The sequence below is a fragment of the Muscardinus avellanarius genome (assembly GCF_963383645.1).
Source record: "Muscardinus avellanarius genome assembly, chromosome: 2".
Classification (NCBI taxonomy): Eukaryota; Metazoa; Chordata; class Mammalia; order Rodentia; family Gliridae; genus Muscardinus; species Muscardinus avellanarius.
In genome coordinates, this window is record NC_137787.1 from 122,027,877 (window position 1) to 122,045,439 (window position 17,563).

General features: G+C 42.6%; 1 protein-coding gene across 1 annotated transcript in view; it reads left to right on the forward strand.

Moving 5' to 3' along the window:
* Nucleotides 1-5,160: 5,160 nt before the first annotated feature.
* SGCG (sarcoglycan gamma) overlaps nucleotides 5,161-17,563 on the forward strand; it is a gene marked incomplete at both ends in the record, with an annotated part of 76,409 nt that continues 64,006 nt past the window's right edge. The window contains one exon of the mRNA XM_080689422.1: nucleotides 5,161-5,214. Coding sequence (XP_080545548.1) covers nucleotides 5,161-5,214 — 54 coding nt within the window. The remainder of the gene's footprint in view (nucleotides 5,215-17,563) is intronic.

Genomic DNA, 17,563 nt, shown 5'->3' on the forward strand with positions numbered 1-17,563 from the left:
CAGGAGGATCGCATAGGTTCGAAGCCAGCCTTGCTGGCTTAAGAGACCCTGTTTCAAAAAAAATAAATAAATAAATATATATATATATATATATATATATATATATATATATATATATATATGATAGGTCTGGGAGTGTATCCCGGAGGTAGAAGGGTTTCCAGGAACCCCAGTACCACCACCAAAAAAAAAAAGAAAGAAATACAAATGGCTAACAAATATATGAAAAAATGTTCAACATCCTTAGCTATCAGGGAGATGAAAATGCCAAGAACACTGGGATTCTACCTAATTCCAGGGAGAATGGCAATCATGTGCCCTGAGGCATGAATTTCCCCGCACTCTATGCAAACCCATTCAGTCTCCTTCTTGAGAGCTGGAAAGTTCTCTATTCTGCTCTCTCTCTCTGGGCAGAACCTTGTCTAACTGCCTCAGAGCTGCAGAAACAGTAGCAACCTGCTCATCTCAGAGAGGCACCGCTGCCTAAGAGGACAGCAGCGCTTGGTCTTCTCAGTGTGGTGTGCTGAGTCATGGAGAGACACAGGCCAGCCTTCCTGACCAGCTATACCTGGGCTAGAACTTCTGCTCAGCGACTGAGTTGTGGTGACTTCAGGTAGAGCCTCGAACTTTCATGCACACTTCCCTGGAGTAGAGGTCGTGCACACAGCTTTCTGAGATTGGAATGAGTACTGCCAGACACCCGCCTTCGCTGGGAGAAGCCCCGAGGAAGAGAAAGACTTCCTTCTTAGCCACATCTACTCAGAGTAGTGCTTCCAATCTACTGAGCAGGGCAGATGAGGTGGTGAGTGGTCCTAGTTCAAAAGCCACAAACTCACCATCTTTCCAAGATTTTATATTTTTTCATGAATTTGTGCTGTGTGTTCTTAAGATCACTTCCAGAGACTTTAAATTGTTGGGTTTTTTTTTTTTTTTTTTTTTTGCTAGTTTTTAAAGGCACACTGGGACAGGGTCAGCAGAATAATTTTATTTTTCCTATTGAGATGTCCCTGTATCTGTTTTACAGTGTAAACAGTAGCCCAATATGCTACATGCAATATTACAATACAGTCATCAAGGCTTATAATTTATAATATACATGTACTGGGTTTCTTAGAATCGTGTGTATGTGTTATTAAAGATTGAATCCCAAGGGTGCTCTATTTCTGAACTATACCAACAGCCCTATTTTATTTTTTATTTTGAAACAGGCCTTGCTGGTTGCTTTGGGGCTTACTATGTTGTTGGAGCTGTGGCCTCCCATCTTGGCCTCCCAAATGCTGGGGTTACAGGTGTGCGCTACTATTCCCAGCACTCAGACTCCTTTTGAATGGTAAGGTGCACAAAGTTGGAAGACTTCAAACCTTGCACACACACCTGTTCTATCTCATATCATACTCGGAGTGTATTTAGCTGTTCCTCAGCAGAAATGTAGCCAATGCTCTGAATTCCCGGAGCCCTGACCATGTGCAGCCGGGGACCATTTCCAGTTGTTTCTAAGCCATCCGAGAGAAGCCCTGGCCCTCAGGGTTTTGGTACATATTTGTTTGGGTACATATTAATAACTTTTAAATTCCTTATAAAATATATAAACTGTAACCTTTACCAACGAGTGTGACCACTTTTAGAGTAATAATTCACAATTCTTGTCATGCTGCTCATGAAATCATTATGCATTAAGTAGACAATTATATCTTTAAAATACATCCTACATCTGTCTTTTTATCTTTTTAGGAGCGATATTTTGAAGGAATGGTCATCATTATCATCTCCTCCAAAGAGAAGTGATTAATGAAGTATTTCACAGATATTCTCTGGAAAAATGACTTTTCTACTTTCAATTCCTATTCCTCTGGCAGAGGACCAATCTCCAGAACATATAAAGAACTTTAAAAATTTAATACCAAAACAATGAACCAATAAATGGTCAATTGAACCAAACAGACACTTCTCAAAAGAAGAAATAAAATAGCCAACAAATATATTAAAAAAATGTTCAGTATCCTTAGAATCAGAGAAATGCAAATTGAAAGTATACTGAGATTCTGTCTCCAATTAGAATGATAATCATAAAGAATATAAACAATAAATGCTGGCAAAGATGTTTGTAAATTAGTACAACCACTATGGAAATCTGGAGCCATCATATAACCCAGCTATACCACTCCTTGGTATCTTTCCAAAAAAATTCAGAATGTGGTTTATACACACAATGGTGTTTTATTCAGCCATAAAGAAGAACAAAATTATGTCACTTGCAGGAACATGGATGGAACTAGAGAACGTCATGCTGACTCAGAAAATCCAGGGTCCTAGATCTTCCCTCACAGGCGGAAGCCAGTGTGGAGAGAGTAGAGTGGTGGCAGGTGACTGGAAAGAGGGAAACGCAGGGGAAAAGGAGGCAAGGCCGGCGTGGGGCGCACGCTGTAATCCCCGCATTCGGGAAGCTGAGACTGGAGGATCGCGGCTTGAGAATAGCCTCCGCTACTTAGCGAGGCCCTTCACTACTCAGTGAGACCCTGTTTCAAAATAAATAATAATAATAGGACTCGGGATGTAGCTCAGAGGTACAATGCCCTCGGGTTCCATCCCCAGTACTGCAAAAATAAATAAATAAATAAAAGTAATAAAAGTAATAAAAAGACTAAAAAACAGAGCTGGAGGTGTAGCTCAGAGGTACAGTGCCCCTGGGTTCCATCCCCAGTACAAGAAAGAAGAAAGAAAGAAAGAGAGTAGGGGTATAGCACAGAAAAGAAAAGAAGGGAAAAAACAAGAAAGAGGAGGTAAAGCAAGGAAATAGCCCAGATAATGAATGCCACATGATAGGCAAATACAACACCTGAATCTCACTGTCATGTACAATGATAACACACCAATAAGAATTATTTTTAGCCAGGCATGGTGGCGCACGCTTGTAATCCCTGAGCTTGGGAGGTGGAGACAGGAGGATCGCATAGGTTCGAAGCCAGCCATGCTGGTTTAAGAGACCGGTTCCAAATAAAAAGTATAAAAATAGGTCTGGGAGTGTAGTGTGGTGGCGCATGCTTGTAATCCCAGCATTCGGGAAGCTGAGACCTGAGGATCGTTGTTCGCAACCAGCCTCAGCTACTAAGCAAGGCCCTTTGCAACTCAGAATAAAATAAAATAAAAATAAAAATTTTCAAAAATAAAAAGAAGGCCGGGCATGGTGGCGCAGGCTTGTAATCCCCGCGCTTGGGAGGCAGAGACAGGAGGATCGCGCAGGTTCGAAACCAGCCGCGCGCTGGCTTAGGAGACCCTGTTTCCAAATTTTTAAAAAAATGTAAAAATAGGTCTGGGAGTGTAGCCCGGAGGTAGAAGGGCTTTCAGGAACCCCAGTACTACCAATAAATAAATAAATAAATAAATAAATAAATAAATAAATAATAGGGCTGGGGTTATAGCTTGGAGGTACAATGTCCCTGGGTTCCATCCCCAGTAACGCAAAATAAAAAAAAAAGATATATATATATATATATATATATATATATATATATATATTTTTTTTTTAATGGAGAAAAGTGTAAAGTAAAAAGTTATAAACATTTCTGTTTTACAATGTCCCATTGTTGTGTGAGAAGCATTTTTAAGTACCCACAGTTGCTTTGTTTCCATTTAGTTCCAAATATGGTAGCACTTCTGTATTTTAAAAAGCACAAGATACACTAGTGTGATCCTTTCCGGAAAGGCTTTAATAATTTGCCTTCTTAGCACATTCATCAAATGTCTTCTAGTACCCGCACTACTGACGCGATGCTGAGAAAAGCGAGTCACTCTCTTCGGCACCTGAATATAAATCAGCGAGGAAATAAATGTCAAACACGTAAGCCCTCACTTTGGTACTGTATGCTATAAAACCACCCTGAGGGACTCTCTCCGCGCCTGGAGAAAATCACAGTTAAGTGGCTTCCTAAAACCAATGGGTCAGCACGCGCTATTTCCACTCAAGTTAGAAAATCTAAGACAGGGATTCCTGCTCAGCGAGCTGCAGCTGGACGCGGGGGTGGTGCCCCCTGGTGGCGGGACGGGGGCCGTGCTTTGCAGGTGCTTTGCCGACGTCTGGCGCCCGGTGTTTTCTGGTCAGAGACCATTTGGGTGGAAAAACTCCAGATCCTCGCCTAGATCTCCCTAAAGTGCCCTAGAATATGAAGGCACAGACTCTTCGGGTTCTAAAGGCAGACCGGACTAGGGCAGAGGTGGGAAGATGGGAGTAGGGGCGGGACTCTGCATCCTTACTCCAAACCCCAAGATGTGTTAGGCAGAGGCAGACAGGTGGACCAAAGGGATGGACAGACGGACGGATGGATGAGAGGCTCCAACGACCATTAAGAACCCGGGTCGGACAGGCATCTTGGAAAAGTGGCCCTGCCGGGTGGGTGAGACCGCCAGGGACTTGCAGAGGGTGGGAGGTCGGGGGCGGGGTGGGAGAGGTCTTTGGAGGGGTGCTTCCCGCGGGGCCTCGTGTGGGAATGGAGGTGAGCCGCGCAGGCTAGACGTGGAGGGAAGTTTGGAGTTCTGGAGGGGCGGGCAGTCCCGGAAGGGGCATTAGGAGGGGACACCAGGTATAGGAAGGGCCGCGAGGTGATGGGCGTGGAGGGACACCGTGTGGAGGTCCTGCTGCTGGAGGGACGCGGAGACGCTGGTAGCTTAGCCGGGCTCGTTGGGGGCCGTCGGGAGGGGTGCGCGGTGCTGGGACTTGGGAGCTGGGGAGGGGGCCTGGGATCGTCTGTAGGGTGCGCGGTGTTGGGACTTGGGGTTTGGGGAGGGGACTGGGACAGTCTGTAGGGGTGTGCGGTGCTGGAACTTGGGAGCGGAGGAGGGGGCACAGGGATCGTCTGTAGGGTGAGCGGTGCTGGGACTTGGGGGCAGAGGAGGGGCTCGGCAGGTCCCACCTGCTGCGCGATGCATCCGAGCGCAGCCCTGGGCGCGGGTGCGATGGGGGGGGGGGGCGCAGGCTCACCTGGCCTGCGGACGCCGCGGCGGGGGCGCAGGGGTCCGGGAGAGATGCCCTGGGTCCCTGATCGTCGCCTCCCTTCGCGCCCCGAGTCCGTGGCTTTCGGGAGCTGCTTCCCCGCCTTGGAGCAGAGCTGTGGCCACGGACACTGAAGGCAGAGGAGGAAGCCAAGAGGGCGCATCCCACCTGGAATGAAGGGAAATGCGGCGGCTGTCCGCGCTCCGAGCTCCCCAAAGGTCCCACAGGTGAAAGGAATAGTCACCAGTCACTATCCACGTTCTGGTCCCCACAGTCCCCGAGCATTACCCTCCTCCAGCCTTCACTGTGAGGTTCCCCAGCCCCTGCCTCTTCCCCCAAGACCCCACCAACTCCAACTCCACCGCTGCCACCCCCCCGAGAAGCAGCCCCTCCTCCTCATCTTCCTCCTCCTCATCATCCTCATCTTCATCCTCCTCATCTTCATCCTCCTCATCCTCATCCTCATCCTCCCCCCCACCCCCGGAATGTGGTGTCCTCCTCGGCCAGTCCCTGGGGCCCCCGGGACAGTTGTGTCATGCAGTTTAGACAGCTGGCCTTTCTTTGCCCGAAAGAGTGCTAACTGATGTGCACGCTGAAATTCTGAAGTAAGACTTAAATATCTTCGTGAGTGTGTGTGTGTGTGAGTGTGTGAGTGTGTGTGTGCGCGCGCGCTCGTGTGATGTAAGAGAGTGAATTTGTTCTCTGTAAATTAATTTTGCCAAACACCTTGCCCTGGATTGCCGGGCAGCAGGAACAAAACCTCGATGGGGCAGTGCCTGTGCCCAGTGCAAATTCCGAAAGATTCCTTCTGGCATCTGAAAAAGAAGCCAGAGAGCCCCAGAAGCACAGGCGGCGGTGTCATCTTCTGTGGAATTCTGACTTGACCACCTCGTCCTGCTTAGGCTCCGTACGCCCCACCCCAAGCCCAGGTAGAACTAGTTGGTACTCATATATGTGCATCCTGTTAATATCAGAGTTAGGAAGTTGCTGAAGTTTTAGTCACTACTGTGTATCTCAAGATCTATAAACATTATTGCAGTCGGCTTACGTGTGAAACAGCCACTCATCGTGATAATGTAGAAACCGACTTTATAGTGCCACTTGTCTATACACACGCCATTCTTATACTAATGTTCCCTAGTGCTGCTTAAAGCAGAAAAATCTGTTTGTAAAGCAACAGAAAATTGTGTTCACTTAAATACCTTTAATATAAGCAGATTATAAGAAAACTATTCAAAAATTTGGCAAAACATGATTGAAAAAACAATAGTTAACCTGCAATCTTGGATATGGAGGCGAGATATTTTAGTAACAGTTTCAGTGCCTGATATGGCAACTCTCTGTGCTACCAGTGTGCTTCCTACAGGACTAGCAAAGAGGCGTCTCCCCACCTCTATGAGACTGCCACAGAGCACACAGTTACCAAGCCCTCCCATGTGCAAGCGTTTCGCGGTCCTCAAATCCAGTGCGCTTTTCACCTTTAATGCGAGTTTGTTTACTTTTGCTTTTGTTTTGCTGAATCAGACATTAGACACAATATTTGATGGGTGTTAGGTAGAACCATGAATGTGTGTGCCATGCTTATGCCGGGCTTATGTATGTGGAGATGGTGTCCTGTTTAACAATATAACCTATGATATCAATGTCTTTAATCTCAACAAGAAGAGTGATGAATAATCCACTTAATAAAATTAATTAGAACTGCATAATAGACTATAAAACAACTGAGTAAACCTTAATATTTAACAAATAATTTGCTTTTCTGAAACTCTTAAAATATTTTTCAGAGAAAATGAGGCCAATAATACTCATTCCATCTTTAAAGAAGCATTTTGTTATTAATTTTACACCTATATGCCCACACACTGTTGCATTTTAATCAGCCTCATTTTGTTATCTTGGAGATTATTTTTTATTTATCAGATTCTCATTTAGATGTTTAACTATTTAAGACAGTTCTACAAGAGATCCTGCTGTACTGTGGTAAAGTAGGTACATATCTATAAACTGGGTTATAATTGAGCAAAAATAATAAAGATAGTTTTATTTCTTTCTCTCAAATTGTATTGTTAGAAACCAATTTATATGGACATGATTATAGTGATATAATAACCCAAATATTTAATGACCCACAGACTTAAGTACTGATACTTTGTAATTTAAAAAATGCCCATCTTCTTCAGTCTTTCTGAAGTTATATTTATGTGAAATAAATGTAACTGGTTATGAGTTGACAGTCATAACTACTGGTTTCTGTACAGATATCCCCCATTTGGAGTATATTTGCATATACAGTTCTGAAAACAACATCTTTTAGATAAGGAAATGAAGTGACTACATCACAACTTGTATTTTTATCATGTCACTTTGTTACATATGAGGGAAATGTTTGTTTGTTATTGTTTTGTTTTGTGTTATTGGGGATTAAACCCAGGGGCATTGGAAACAGGCTCTTGCTTAAGTTGTCAAGGGTCTCACTAAGTTGCTGAAGCTGGCCTCAAAAATGTGAGCCTCCTGTCTCAATCTAATCTCCCAAATACTGGGATTACAGGCATGTACCACCACGCCCTGCTTGATTTTTTCCTTCTTTTTTTATAATATATCATTGTGATCACACATTGTCCAACATGATAGGGGCACACATACAAACACACAGCACTTGGTCATCTTTTCCCCATAGCCCATCCCGTAGCATCATGGGAAGTATTTCCTTCATCAAGTCTCTCTCCCCTAGACCCTCTCCATTTGCCCCACTGGGGTTTCTTGAGAGATATATTTCTACTGCCATAAGAGACAGCAAGAAAACTAAAGAGAGAGTAAATTAATGTTTCCTAATTATTTTAAGGTATGGGCCCCGTTGAAAATATGGTAATAATTTTAGATCTGCTATCCAGAAAAAATATCTGGACCTAATACCACATTTGAGTCAAATTTCCATTACTTTAATATCTAACTTGGACTTAGTTCCCAGAGCAGGCTGAGTTCTGTACTCATGAGTACAGTTTCATTGAGATCACCTCAATTAAAACTCTGGCATGTCAACAGGCATGACTGGCATGTCCAAAACCTTGAGTCATTCCGTCGTATTAAAGCATAACTACATGGATGACAACATGAGTGCAAACCATGAAAGTGGAAACATGAGCCAGGTAGTAATTCAGAAAAATATGCTTGCTAGTTCTAAACAGGAGACTTCATTCAATATTTGTAATTAAACACTTTTCTCCAAAAATAAAAAATGTAATAATAAGTGCCTTAGTGAGAAAAAGGAAAAATTTTAAATAAGCTAAAATTATACTGAATTGAAGGCAAAGGCCTATCTAGCTACTAGATTTTTTTTAAAGAAAGTTTAATGCTTTAAAAAAGTTTTTTATAAAGAATATGTACAGAAATTATAGAATTATTTGCATGAAATTCTGTGGTGTGCTACAGTTAAGGCTATTTTGTACTTTGAAGGCTTGATAGGAGGTATGGGTGTCGTAGTTCCCCCTTACACAGAAAGAACTTTTTCAGGGTTGTTTTCCTTCTTCTCCTACTGAGCCGAACTCTCCTATCCAGTGACTGTCTTAGTCACTACACTTCAGTTTCTTCCTTTATATCCTTCTCTTTGAAGACTCTTGACCCAGTTTGTTTATAAACCCTCTTAATCCAAAATGATTTGATATAAATCCCAGCAAACAATGCTCCAGGTGGTTTGCCTCTCACACACTTGACACCTTTACAGGTTTACCTCTGTGTTCTAGCACCTTCTTTGAAAAGTGTTCTTGCTTTAGGTATTTCATTCCATCCTACCTTCACACACCCCAGGATTAGAAACCATATGAAAGGAGTCTGAACTCAGACAAGGTGTTTGTTAAGACGGCTAAGCCGCCAGCTGACATACAAACTCACCCTTCCCCTCTATGGCACAAGGCCCAAGAAAAAATTAACTCTCCAAATGAATACAGACTTTCCCAAATGACTGGTCATGACGACTGGGAATAGCAATTCATTTGAATCAAGAGAAAAGAAGATGATGACATTTAAAGTTAAATGAGTTAACATGTGAACAGGGCAACAACTGAGTGCCCTTACCACCTCAAAGACTTCTGGAAATGCTGTAGAAAGTTCCTTCTGCATCATCTTCCTCTAATTAAATATTTTCCTTTGACTTTATACTTAACTTGGTAAATACAGGATGTTGATAATAGTCAATAGTTTATTAACACTGTATTCTATTAACAAGTCTTTAAATGTGTTAAGCATAATGAAATAATGCATTTCCTTTTATGAAAGAATTTAGTGTGTTAAGGATGTGATATATTTTATTGCTTCATTTTTTTCTTCTCTGGTTTTCAAACATTGAGTTATAGATAAGTGGGGAGTGAACTTCTGGCATGATTGACCCACTTAAATAGTTAAGTATTCTAGCTCTTTCATTTAACCATTGGCCTACCTCAAGTCCAGGGAACTGTTCAGTAGTGTGTTTCCTTGGGAAATAACATTCCATTAGGGCTTTATGTTAGTCAGCTTTCTGTTACTGTCACAGAATACTTGAAATTATCATCTTACATACAGAAAAAGTTCATTCTGGTTCACAGTTTGGGAGGTGTCAGTCCATGTTCACTTGGTTCCACAAGGCAGAAACGCATGGTGGGAACACTTGGTAGAGCACAGGAAGCAGAGAGAGAGCAAGAGACCAGTGTGGCACACCTTCCTCCAAGGTCACATCCTCAGGCACCTAAGACTGCACCTCTTAATGGTTCTACCTCACAAAGGTGACTATCAAGCCTTTAATACACAGGCCTTTGGAAACATTCAGATCCAAACTATAGTAGGATTCATGTGCATTTTCTAGTTGAAATTTTTAACTACTAAGCTAGGAGAGACAGCTGTTTGGGTTTTTTTTAAGTATTACCTCTCCCTTCTCCCTGTCCTCTTTTCTCTAATTCTCACATAGATATTGAACCTTCTTATTTCTGCCTTCCATTTGGTTTTGGATTGCTAATTACATTATTCTATTTTGGTAACCTCTTTACACTGAGATGTATTCTTATGTAGTGAGATTCAATGCACCAGATGTGAAGCTATCCCTAGAAGTGCTTTTGTTGTTGCTTTTGTTGTGCTGTTCTTGTTGTTGTTGTTGTTGTTGTTGTTGTTGTTGTTGTTTGATCATTTGTTGCTTTTCTTTTCTACTGGGTTCCAAGGAATTTTGTGGGTCTTAGGACATTTTTGCTATAAATTTTATGGTTTGGGATATATTCTAGCATTAAATATTTGTTGCAGATTTGGACAAGCCCACATGCACAATGACAGGGAGTTTGGTTGGTACAAGTTTGTGACTTTGCTTTCACTTTAGAGGTGGACAGACAGACAAACAGACAGACAGACAAAAAGTCACAACTCAGTTAATGGAGTCATTAGAAAAGATGAACATGCAGACAGTGGAATGTTATTTAGCATTAAGAAGAAATGAGCTAGCTGGGTGTGGTGGCGCACGCTTGTAATCCCAGCATTTGGGAGACCGAGATCTGAGGATGGCGGTTCACAGACAGCCTCAGCTACTTAGTGAGGCCCTCCGCAACTCAGTGAGACCCTGTTTCAAAATAAAGAATAAAAAATTTGGCAGAGGGTATAGCTTGGAGGTCAAATGCCTCTGGGTTCCAGCCCCAGACCCACAAAAAAAAAAAAAGAAAGAAATGAGCTATTGTCTATGTAAACATTCTCACTGCTGTATTCCAAGATGACTAACCACACAACTTAGAGGAAGAAAAATTTTTTACTCAGAGTGTTAGAGATTTAGAGGTTCAGTACATGTCAAACCAGATGTGCAGAGCTCAGAGCATGGCAGCAGAAAGCAGAAAGAGGAGGAGAGCAAGCCTCCACTCCCAAATTATGGAGGCTGAGAGACAACAAGGAGAGGAGGGATCTTGTATAGTCCCCAAGGCCACACCACCGGGGACTCCTTAGCTTTGCCCCTGATCCCCAAGACCTCACAGCCAGCTCAAAATGCAAAATGTGTTAGTCCATCTCCAATGAGTTCCATAATCTTATGAGTTTTAACATCACTCCAAAGTCCCAAAGTCAAAAATCTCTGAGATTCAAGCAAAACTCTTGACTATGAGCCTTTGTAAAAATTAAAAGCAAGTTATATACATCCAATGTATAATGGCACAAAGTAAACATTTGCATTTCAAAAGGGAACAATAGAGCCATAAAAGGAAATTATGAGACCAAAACCAGTATTAAAATTTAGCAGAGCAACTTTTAATCCTGTGGCTCCACCTCTGGCATCCAGGACACATGTGGTGAGATGCAGTCTCCAAGGAGCCTTGGCAGCCCTGCCCCTATGGCCTAGTTGATTCCAATGGGCAGTATACTTGTTCGTCCAGCCTGTCTCTATGGCTTGCAGCCTGTAGGCTTTCCTTGTGGTCATTTAGCACTTCTGGCATCTCTAAATCTTGGAGGGCTCTTTAGACATTGGCTTCACCCTCACAGCTTCACAGATTTCCCCATTTGGGCCTGCTTGCAGGAATTCTGACCCTACCATGCATTGCCTGGCTTCCCAGGCCTTCCTTTGAAATCTGGGAAGCTTCCATGACCTCTTTTATTTTCCAGCAAGTCAAGCAATCTTGCCAGCTGGAAAGGTAGTCATGCCCTCTTTAATCACTGCCACTGGGCCATTTTCAATCATGGCCATAGGGCCCAAACCCATCCAGGCCACCACTGGCCCCACCTCTATCTAGGCTATTGCTGGCTCCACTTCCATAGTGGCCACTGCTTCTTCCTTCCTTTTATTTACCTTACTTTCTTCCAGAACACCATCTATTGAGACCCTAGCTTTACAGATGCCTTTCTGGCCAAACTATAAATCTACAAAGTCTCTCTGCTTTAATTTCCTCTCCTGAAATTTAGTGTACAATTTGCTGAATGCAAACATCAATATCATGGTGCAATTTGTATACTCTGCTGTTCTGAGAGTTTCTACACCACTTAATGAGCTCATTATCTTTAAATTCAGCCTCATGCTAAGTTTCAGGACATGGGAAAAATGTTGATAAGCTCTTTGCCAGCATATAACACATGTGACCTCTACAACATTTTCCCACAGAGTCCCCTTTGACCTCCGAAATCTCCTGAGCACAGTCTCTACTGTCTCTTTTCTAGCCACATTTTATCCCTTCCACTTCCTCTCACAAACCAGTTCCAAAGACTCACAATCCACATGGTCAGACTTAAAAATAGCAGAAACCTCACCCCCCAGTACTAATTTCTGTTACAATCAACATCTTCACTTCCATAATTCAAAAAAACTGACCACACAAGTTAGAGGAAGAAAAATATAGTTCTTACAATTTTCAGAGATTTTCAAGTTTGGTTATGTGAGGCCAGGTCTGCAGAGTTAGAGCATGGAGGCAGAAAAACCAGAGAGAGGAAAAGCATGAGGGCTCTGCTCCTCACACCACAGAGGCTGGGAGCAGAGAGTGATCAGGGGGGAGGGAGGCCCCCCACAGCCACACCCCAAGGACTCCTCCTTAGCAAACAAGCACTACTCCCATCATTGCTTCCTTGTTTTCATGAGGGCTGGGGGGGGGGCATTCTAAATCCAAACAATTACTGCAACCAAACCACAAAGACCTGGAGTCACTTTAAACATATCTTACTAAGAGAAAGGATGTGGAGCAACAGGAATTCTTTCCTTTATTGCTGATAATATTGGTCCATTTTGGTATATAACTTTATCTAGCATTTGAAATAAAGTCATATCCTTTTCTAACAAGCTACAGGTTTGCAGCACTGGTTGTAAACCCCAGATGCCCCTTGAAACAATCCATGAAACTTTAAAAAATACTGCTATCTGGGATCACATCATTACCAAATAACTGAATTTCTAGTTTGCATCTAAGACAGGGGTATGTGATGCGTCTCCTGGGGTGATTCCATGCACACCCACCAGGGGGAGCCACTGGCCTCCATGTCAAAGCCTCTGATCTTATCTGCCATCCTCCCTCACCAGGCTCCAAACACTGGTCATTTTTATATATATTTCTTAAACATAAGATCATTCGTGCCTCAGAACTGCATCCCCCGATGCATCTCACTTTGCCTTCCCCCTTTTTTTCGACTTTATTTTTAGGACAGTTTTAGGTTCACAGCAAAGTTAACCAGAAGGTGCAGAGACTTACCATACTCCCCCTTCCTTGATGCAGGCCTTCCTATTATCAACATCCACACCAGAATATCACATTCATTAATAATCAGTGGACCTAGATTGTCACACTGTCGCCCAGAATCCATAGCGTACATTAGGGTTCCTTCTTGCTATTTTACATTCTGGAAGTTTGGACAAAAATAAAATGACATATATTCTTCATTATAATGTTGTGGGGAACAGTCAAACTGCCCTAAAAAAAATCCCTTCATTCCCCCCGTCACCTGGAAACCAGGGATATTTTTACTGTCTCCATAGTTTTGCCTTTTCCCGAATATCATATAGTTCTATCCAGTATGTAGCCTTTTCAAATTGGCTTTGTTCATTTAGTAGTATGCACTTAAAATTTCTCTATGTGTTTTTGTAACCTGATAGCTCATTTCTTTTTAGCACTGAATAATATTCCACTATCTGGATATACCACAGTTTGATTATCCATTCACCAATAGAAGAATGTCTTGATTGTTTCCAAGTTTGGGCAATTATGAAAAAGCTACAGTAAATACTCATGTGTAGGTTTTTGTTTGAACACAAGTTTTCAACTTCTTTGGGTAAATACTAAGGAGAATGATTGCTGGGTCATGTGGTATAAGAGAATGTTTTGTAAGAAACTGCTAAAGTGTTGTCCAAAAGTGCCTGTACCATTTTGCATTCCCACCAGCAATGAATGAGTCGCTGTCCCTCTCTGTCCTTGCTGGTTCTTGATGCTGTCAGCATTCAGGGTTTGGCTGCTGTAACAGATACGTAGTGGTATCTCATTGTTGTTCTAATTTGCATTTCACTCATAAAATATGATAGAAGCATCCTTTCATATGCGTGTTGCTTTCTGTACGTCTTACTTTTTTGAAGCATCTGTTAAAGTCTCTGTTCTCTTTGCTTCTTTCATTAATTTTCATCTCTCTCCTTACACTGCCCATCTGCTCTTGGATTCTATTTTATTCACTATGGGCCTTTGAATGTTAATCACAGTTGTTTTAAATTCTTGGTGTGATAATTCCAGCATTAGCATCTCTGCATATCTGGTTATAATGCTTGCTCTGTCTTTTCAAGCTGTGTTTGTTGCCTTCCAGTACGCCATGTGATTTTTCTTGATAACTGGATGTGATGTACTGTGTAAAACAGAACTGTTGTAAAACAGGTCTTTAATAATGCGAAGGTAAGAGTCCAGGATTCTATGATTAGGCCTCAGTTGGTTGCTGAAACTTGTATTTCTGGCATGTGAACTTTACAAGTATTTCTCAGTCCCTGCCCATGTGAGGTGGAACAGGATGGTGGAGTGGACTGAGTTGGGCACTTCCCCTTCCCGTGGCCAGGTGGGCACTGGTCCTACCCACAGGTTCAGGTCTGGTTAAGCAGTTTCTCCTGAACCCAGGCCCTTAGAACAGAAGGCTCTAGCTTGATTCTGAGTGGCTGCTTTTCCTCCTCCCATTGACTGTTCTCCAATATTCACTGTGAGATTCTAGCTAAGCTCCAGGATACAGAAGCCACAAAACTGTGGGGCTCTACACTCGAACCCCATCCCCTGGGTTTTGACTGAAGGTTCTCTGCTCCGAGCCTGCAGCAGGTGGTCAGCACAGCTCTGGTGCCGCTCTCAGGGCTGCTTCCTGCAGTGGATTCTGCTCATTGAGCTCCGACTGATAATCTGTGTTTGCCTGTCTCTCCGATTTGGGGGGTGGGACTTTACAGCGTGACCTGGTTCCTCTTGTAAAACCAAGAAGAGCTGCTGGTTCCTCTGTTTGGCTTTTCCTCTCTTGTCAGGACGGAGCAATGATTCCAGTCCCTCATTATGGTGTGGAGTTGGGAGTCAGTCCTGCTCTTTGGTCACACTTCTTTCTGATTCAAGCAGTGTTGGTTCATATGTTGCCCCAGAAGAGCCTTCTTTGACTTTTGTACTTAAAATATTCCCCTAACCACCTTACTTATTCTAACAAGAAACTTTTGTTATGAGACATTATCTTCTTTCATATTTAAATGTGAAGACTTTTATGTGTTGACTCTTTCCCTTCAACTAAAATAGAAATTCTAAAAACTCACTCAGAGGCCTCTGTCTTGCTCCTGGTGGTCCCTCAGCACCACTGTGAGCAAACTGGGTCACAAGCATCAGCAGGAGCCCAGTAAGGTCCTGGTGGCCTTGACATAGTGCCGACTATATTACACAGGACCCAGCATCCTTGGGGTCAAGAGTTCCATTAATATACCTCTAGGTACAATAGTGGATATTGCCAGACAGTTCCCCCAAAAGGATATCACATTTCTGCCTTAAATAAAACTAAATTTGTCATCTACTCTATCCAATAAACATTGAGAGTGTGTGTGTGTGTGTGTGTGTGTGTGTGTGTGTGTGCGTGTAAGTGGGGATGGAATCCAGGGGCATTTTACCTTCGAGCTACACCCTTAGCCCTATTTTTTATTCTTTGTTCTGAAACAGGGTCTCACTAAGTGGCAGAAAGCCTTACTAAGTAGCTGAGGCTGGCCATGAACCTGTGATCCTCCCATCTCAGCCTCCTAACTACTGGGATTATAAGCATGCACCACCACACCTGGCTTTCCAATAAACATTTTTTAAAATGAGCTTTTGTTTAAGCAACTCAGGTATATGACAGAGATAATCATTGATGAAGGTTATCTAAATAGAGTGATTGACAGGTAACTACTATTGATACTTATTCTATCTCACGCTATTTTTTTTTGTTTCACCAAATCTTAGATACCCATTTTTCTGGCTTATTTTTTATTTTGTATTTACTTATTTATTTATTGGCAGTATTTGGGATTGATTCCAGGGGCAGTATAACTCTGAGCTATATCCTCAGCTCTTTTTACTTTTTTTAATTTTGAAACAGGGTCTCACTACATTGCCGAGGCTGGCCTCAAACCTGTTATCTTCCTATCTCAGCCTCCCAAGCATTGGGATTGCAGGAGTGCACCACTGTTCCTGGCTCCATTTTTCTCACATTTTAATAACTCTGAAGTTGGGATACATGTTATCATAAGGGCTATGTTATATCTTGTAGAAGTAGTTATTTTCTTAGTGACATAAAAATATGGATGTTCTTCCAATCATCAGTCTTAGATGTGATGAGATGTGATCTGTGACGAAGTCCAAGGGTTTTCCATGAGGTTTCTGAAATCATTGATGAGTCTTGATTTTTTTTATTTTATAACTGTTTTAAATTTTCTCAGGTCTTCCCTTGCCACGCTGATGGCTCTTTCTCCAGCCCACTTCTGACACTTAGAGAACATGATAACAGCTCCCCATTCATGTGCCAACGGAGAGGTTGTAGCTCTCATTCTTTCGTTCTTTGAAACTAAGTGCATCCCTACACCAGCACCACCCTGTACAGATAGATAAATAAATAAGCAAATAAATAAATAGGCACACTCTTTAGATTACTGCACTGGCTTAACTATAACTTGAATTACATTGTGTTACAAATTATCAACACCAGCTCTCCCGTTTTGAACAAAAAGGGCAGTTTATTGACTGGTGTCAGGGATACAAGCTGAGGGCTGATTTAGGAGTGACTTCAATATTTCTCCACCTCTCATATCTGGCTCTAATAAACCCAGGCTAACAGCATCAAGTTCAGGTACAGAAGAAAAGAAGATACATCTCCCCAGTCACTGAAATAGAAGTAGCCATAGCCAGAGTGCGCCCACTGAGTCTGGCTGGCTGGGATTGAGTTATTTTAAAATGATCTCTGTGGGCAAAAGAATGGCCATGCTCTTAATGCCAGGCCTAAGTCACACGACTTCTCCACCACCACCACCACCACCACCACCACCACCACCACCACCACCACCTACAAAGGCGTTGAGATGACATGAACAAAATATATGGACTGACCTGGGTGCAGTGGTGCATGCCTGGAATCCCAGTGCTTGAGAGGCTGAGACAGGAGGATCACAGATTCCAGGTCAGCCTCAGCAATTTAGCAAGGCCTTCAGCAACATAGCGAGACCCTGTTTCAGTATAAAAGATAAAACAGGGCCAAGAGATATAGCTCAGAGTTTCAATTTCTATTTTCAGAGAATGTGTGTGGTGTGTGTGTGTGTGTGTGTGTGTGTGTGTGTGTGTGTGTGTAAAAATGTATTTATACTGAAAGTAGGGCAGAGTGATTCACCAAAAAAGAAAATCCAAGTAGCATTACCAGAAGTGGAGTCAATGGATTCATGAATGTGGGGAAATAAATGAGTAACAAACAAATCGTACTTATAAATGCTTTTGGATTAATGTGGAGTTGTTTTTTGTTTGTTTGTTTGTTTTTGTTTACTGGGAATTGAACCCAGAGCCATTCTACCTCTGAGCTACAACACCAGCCCTTTTCATTCTTCACTTTGAAACAGGGTCTCACTAAGTTCCTGAGGGTCTCACTAAGCTACTA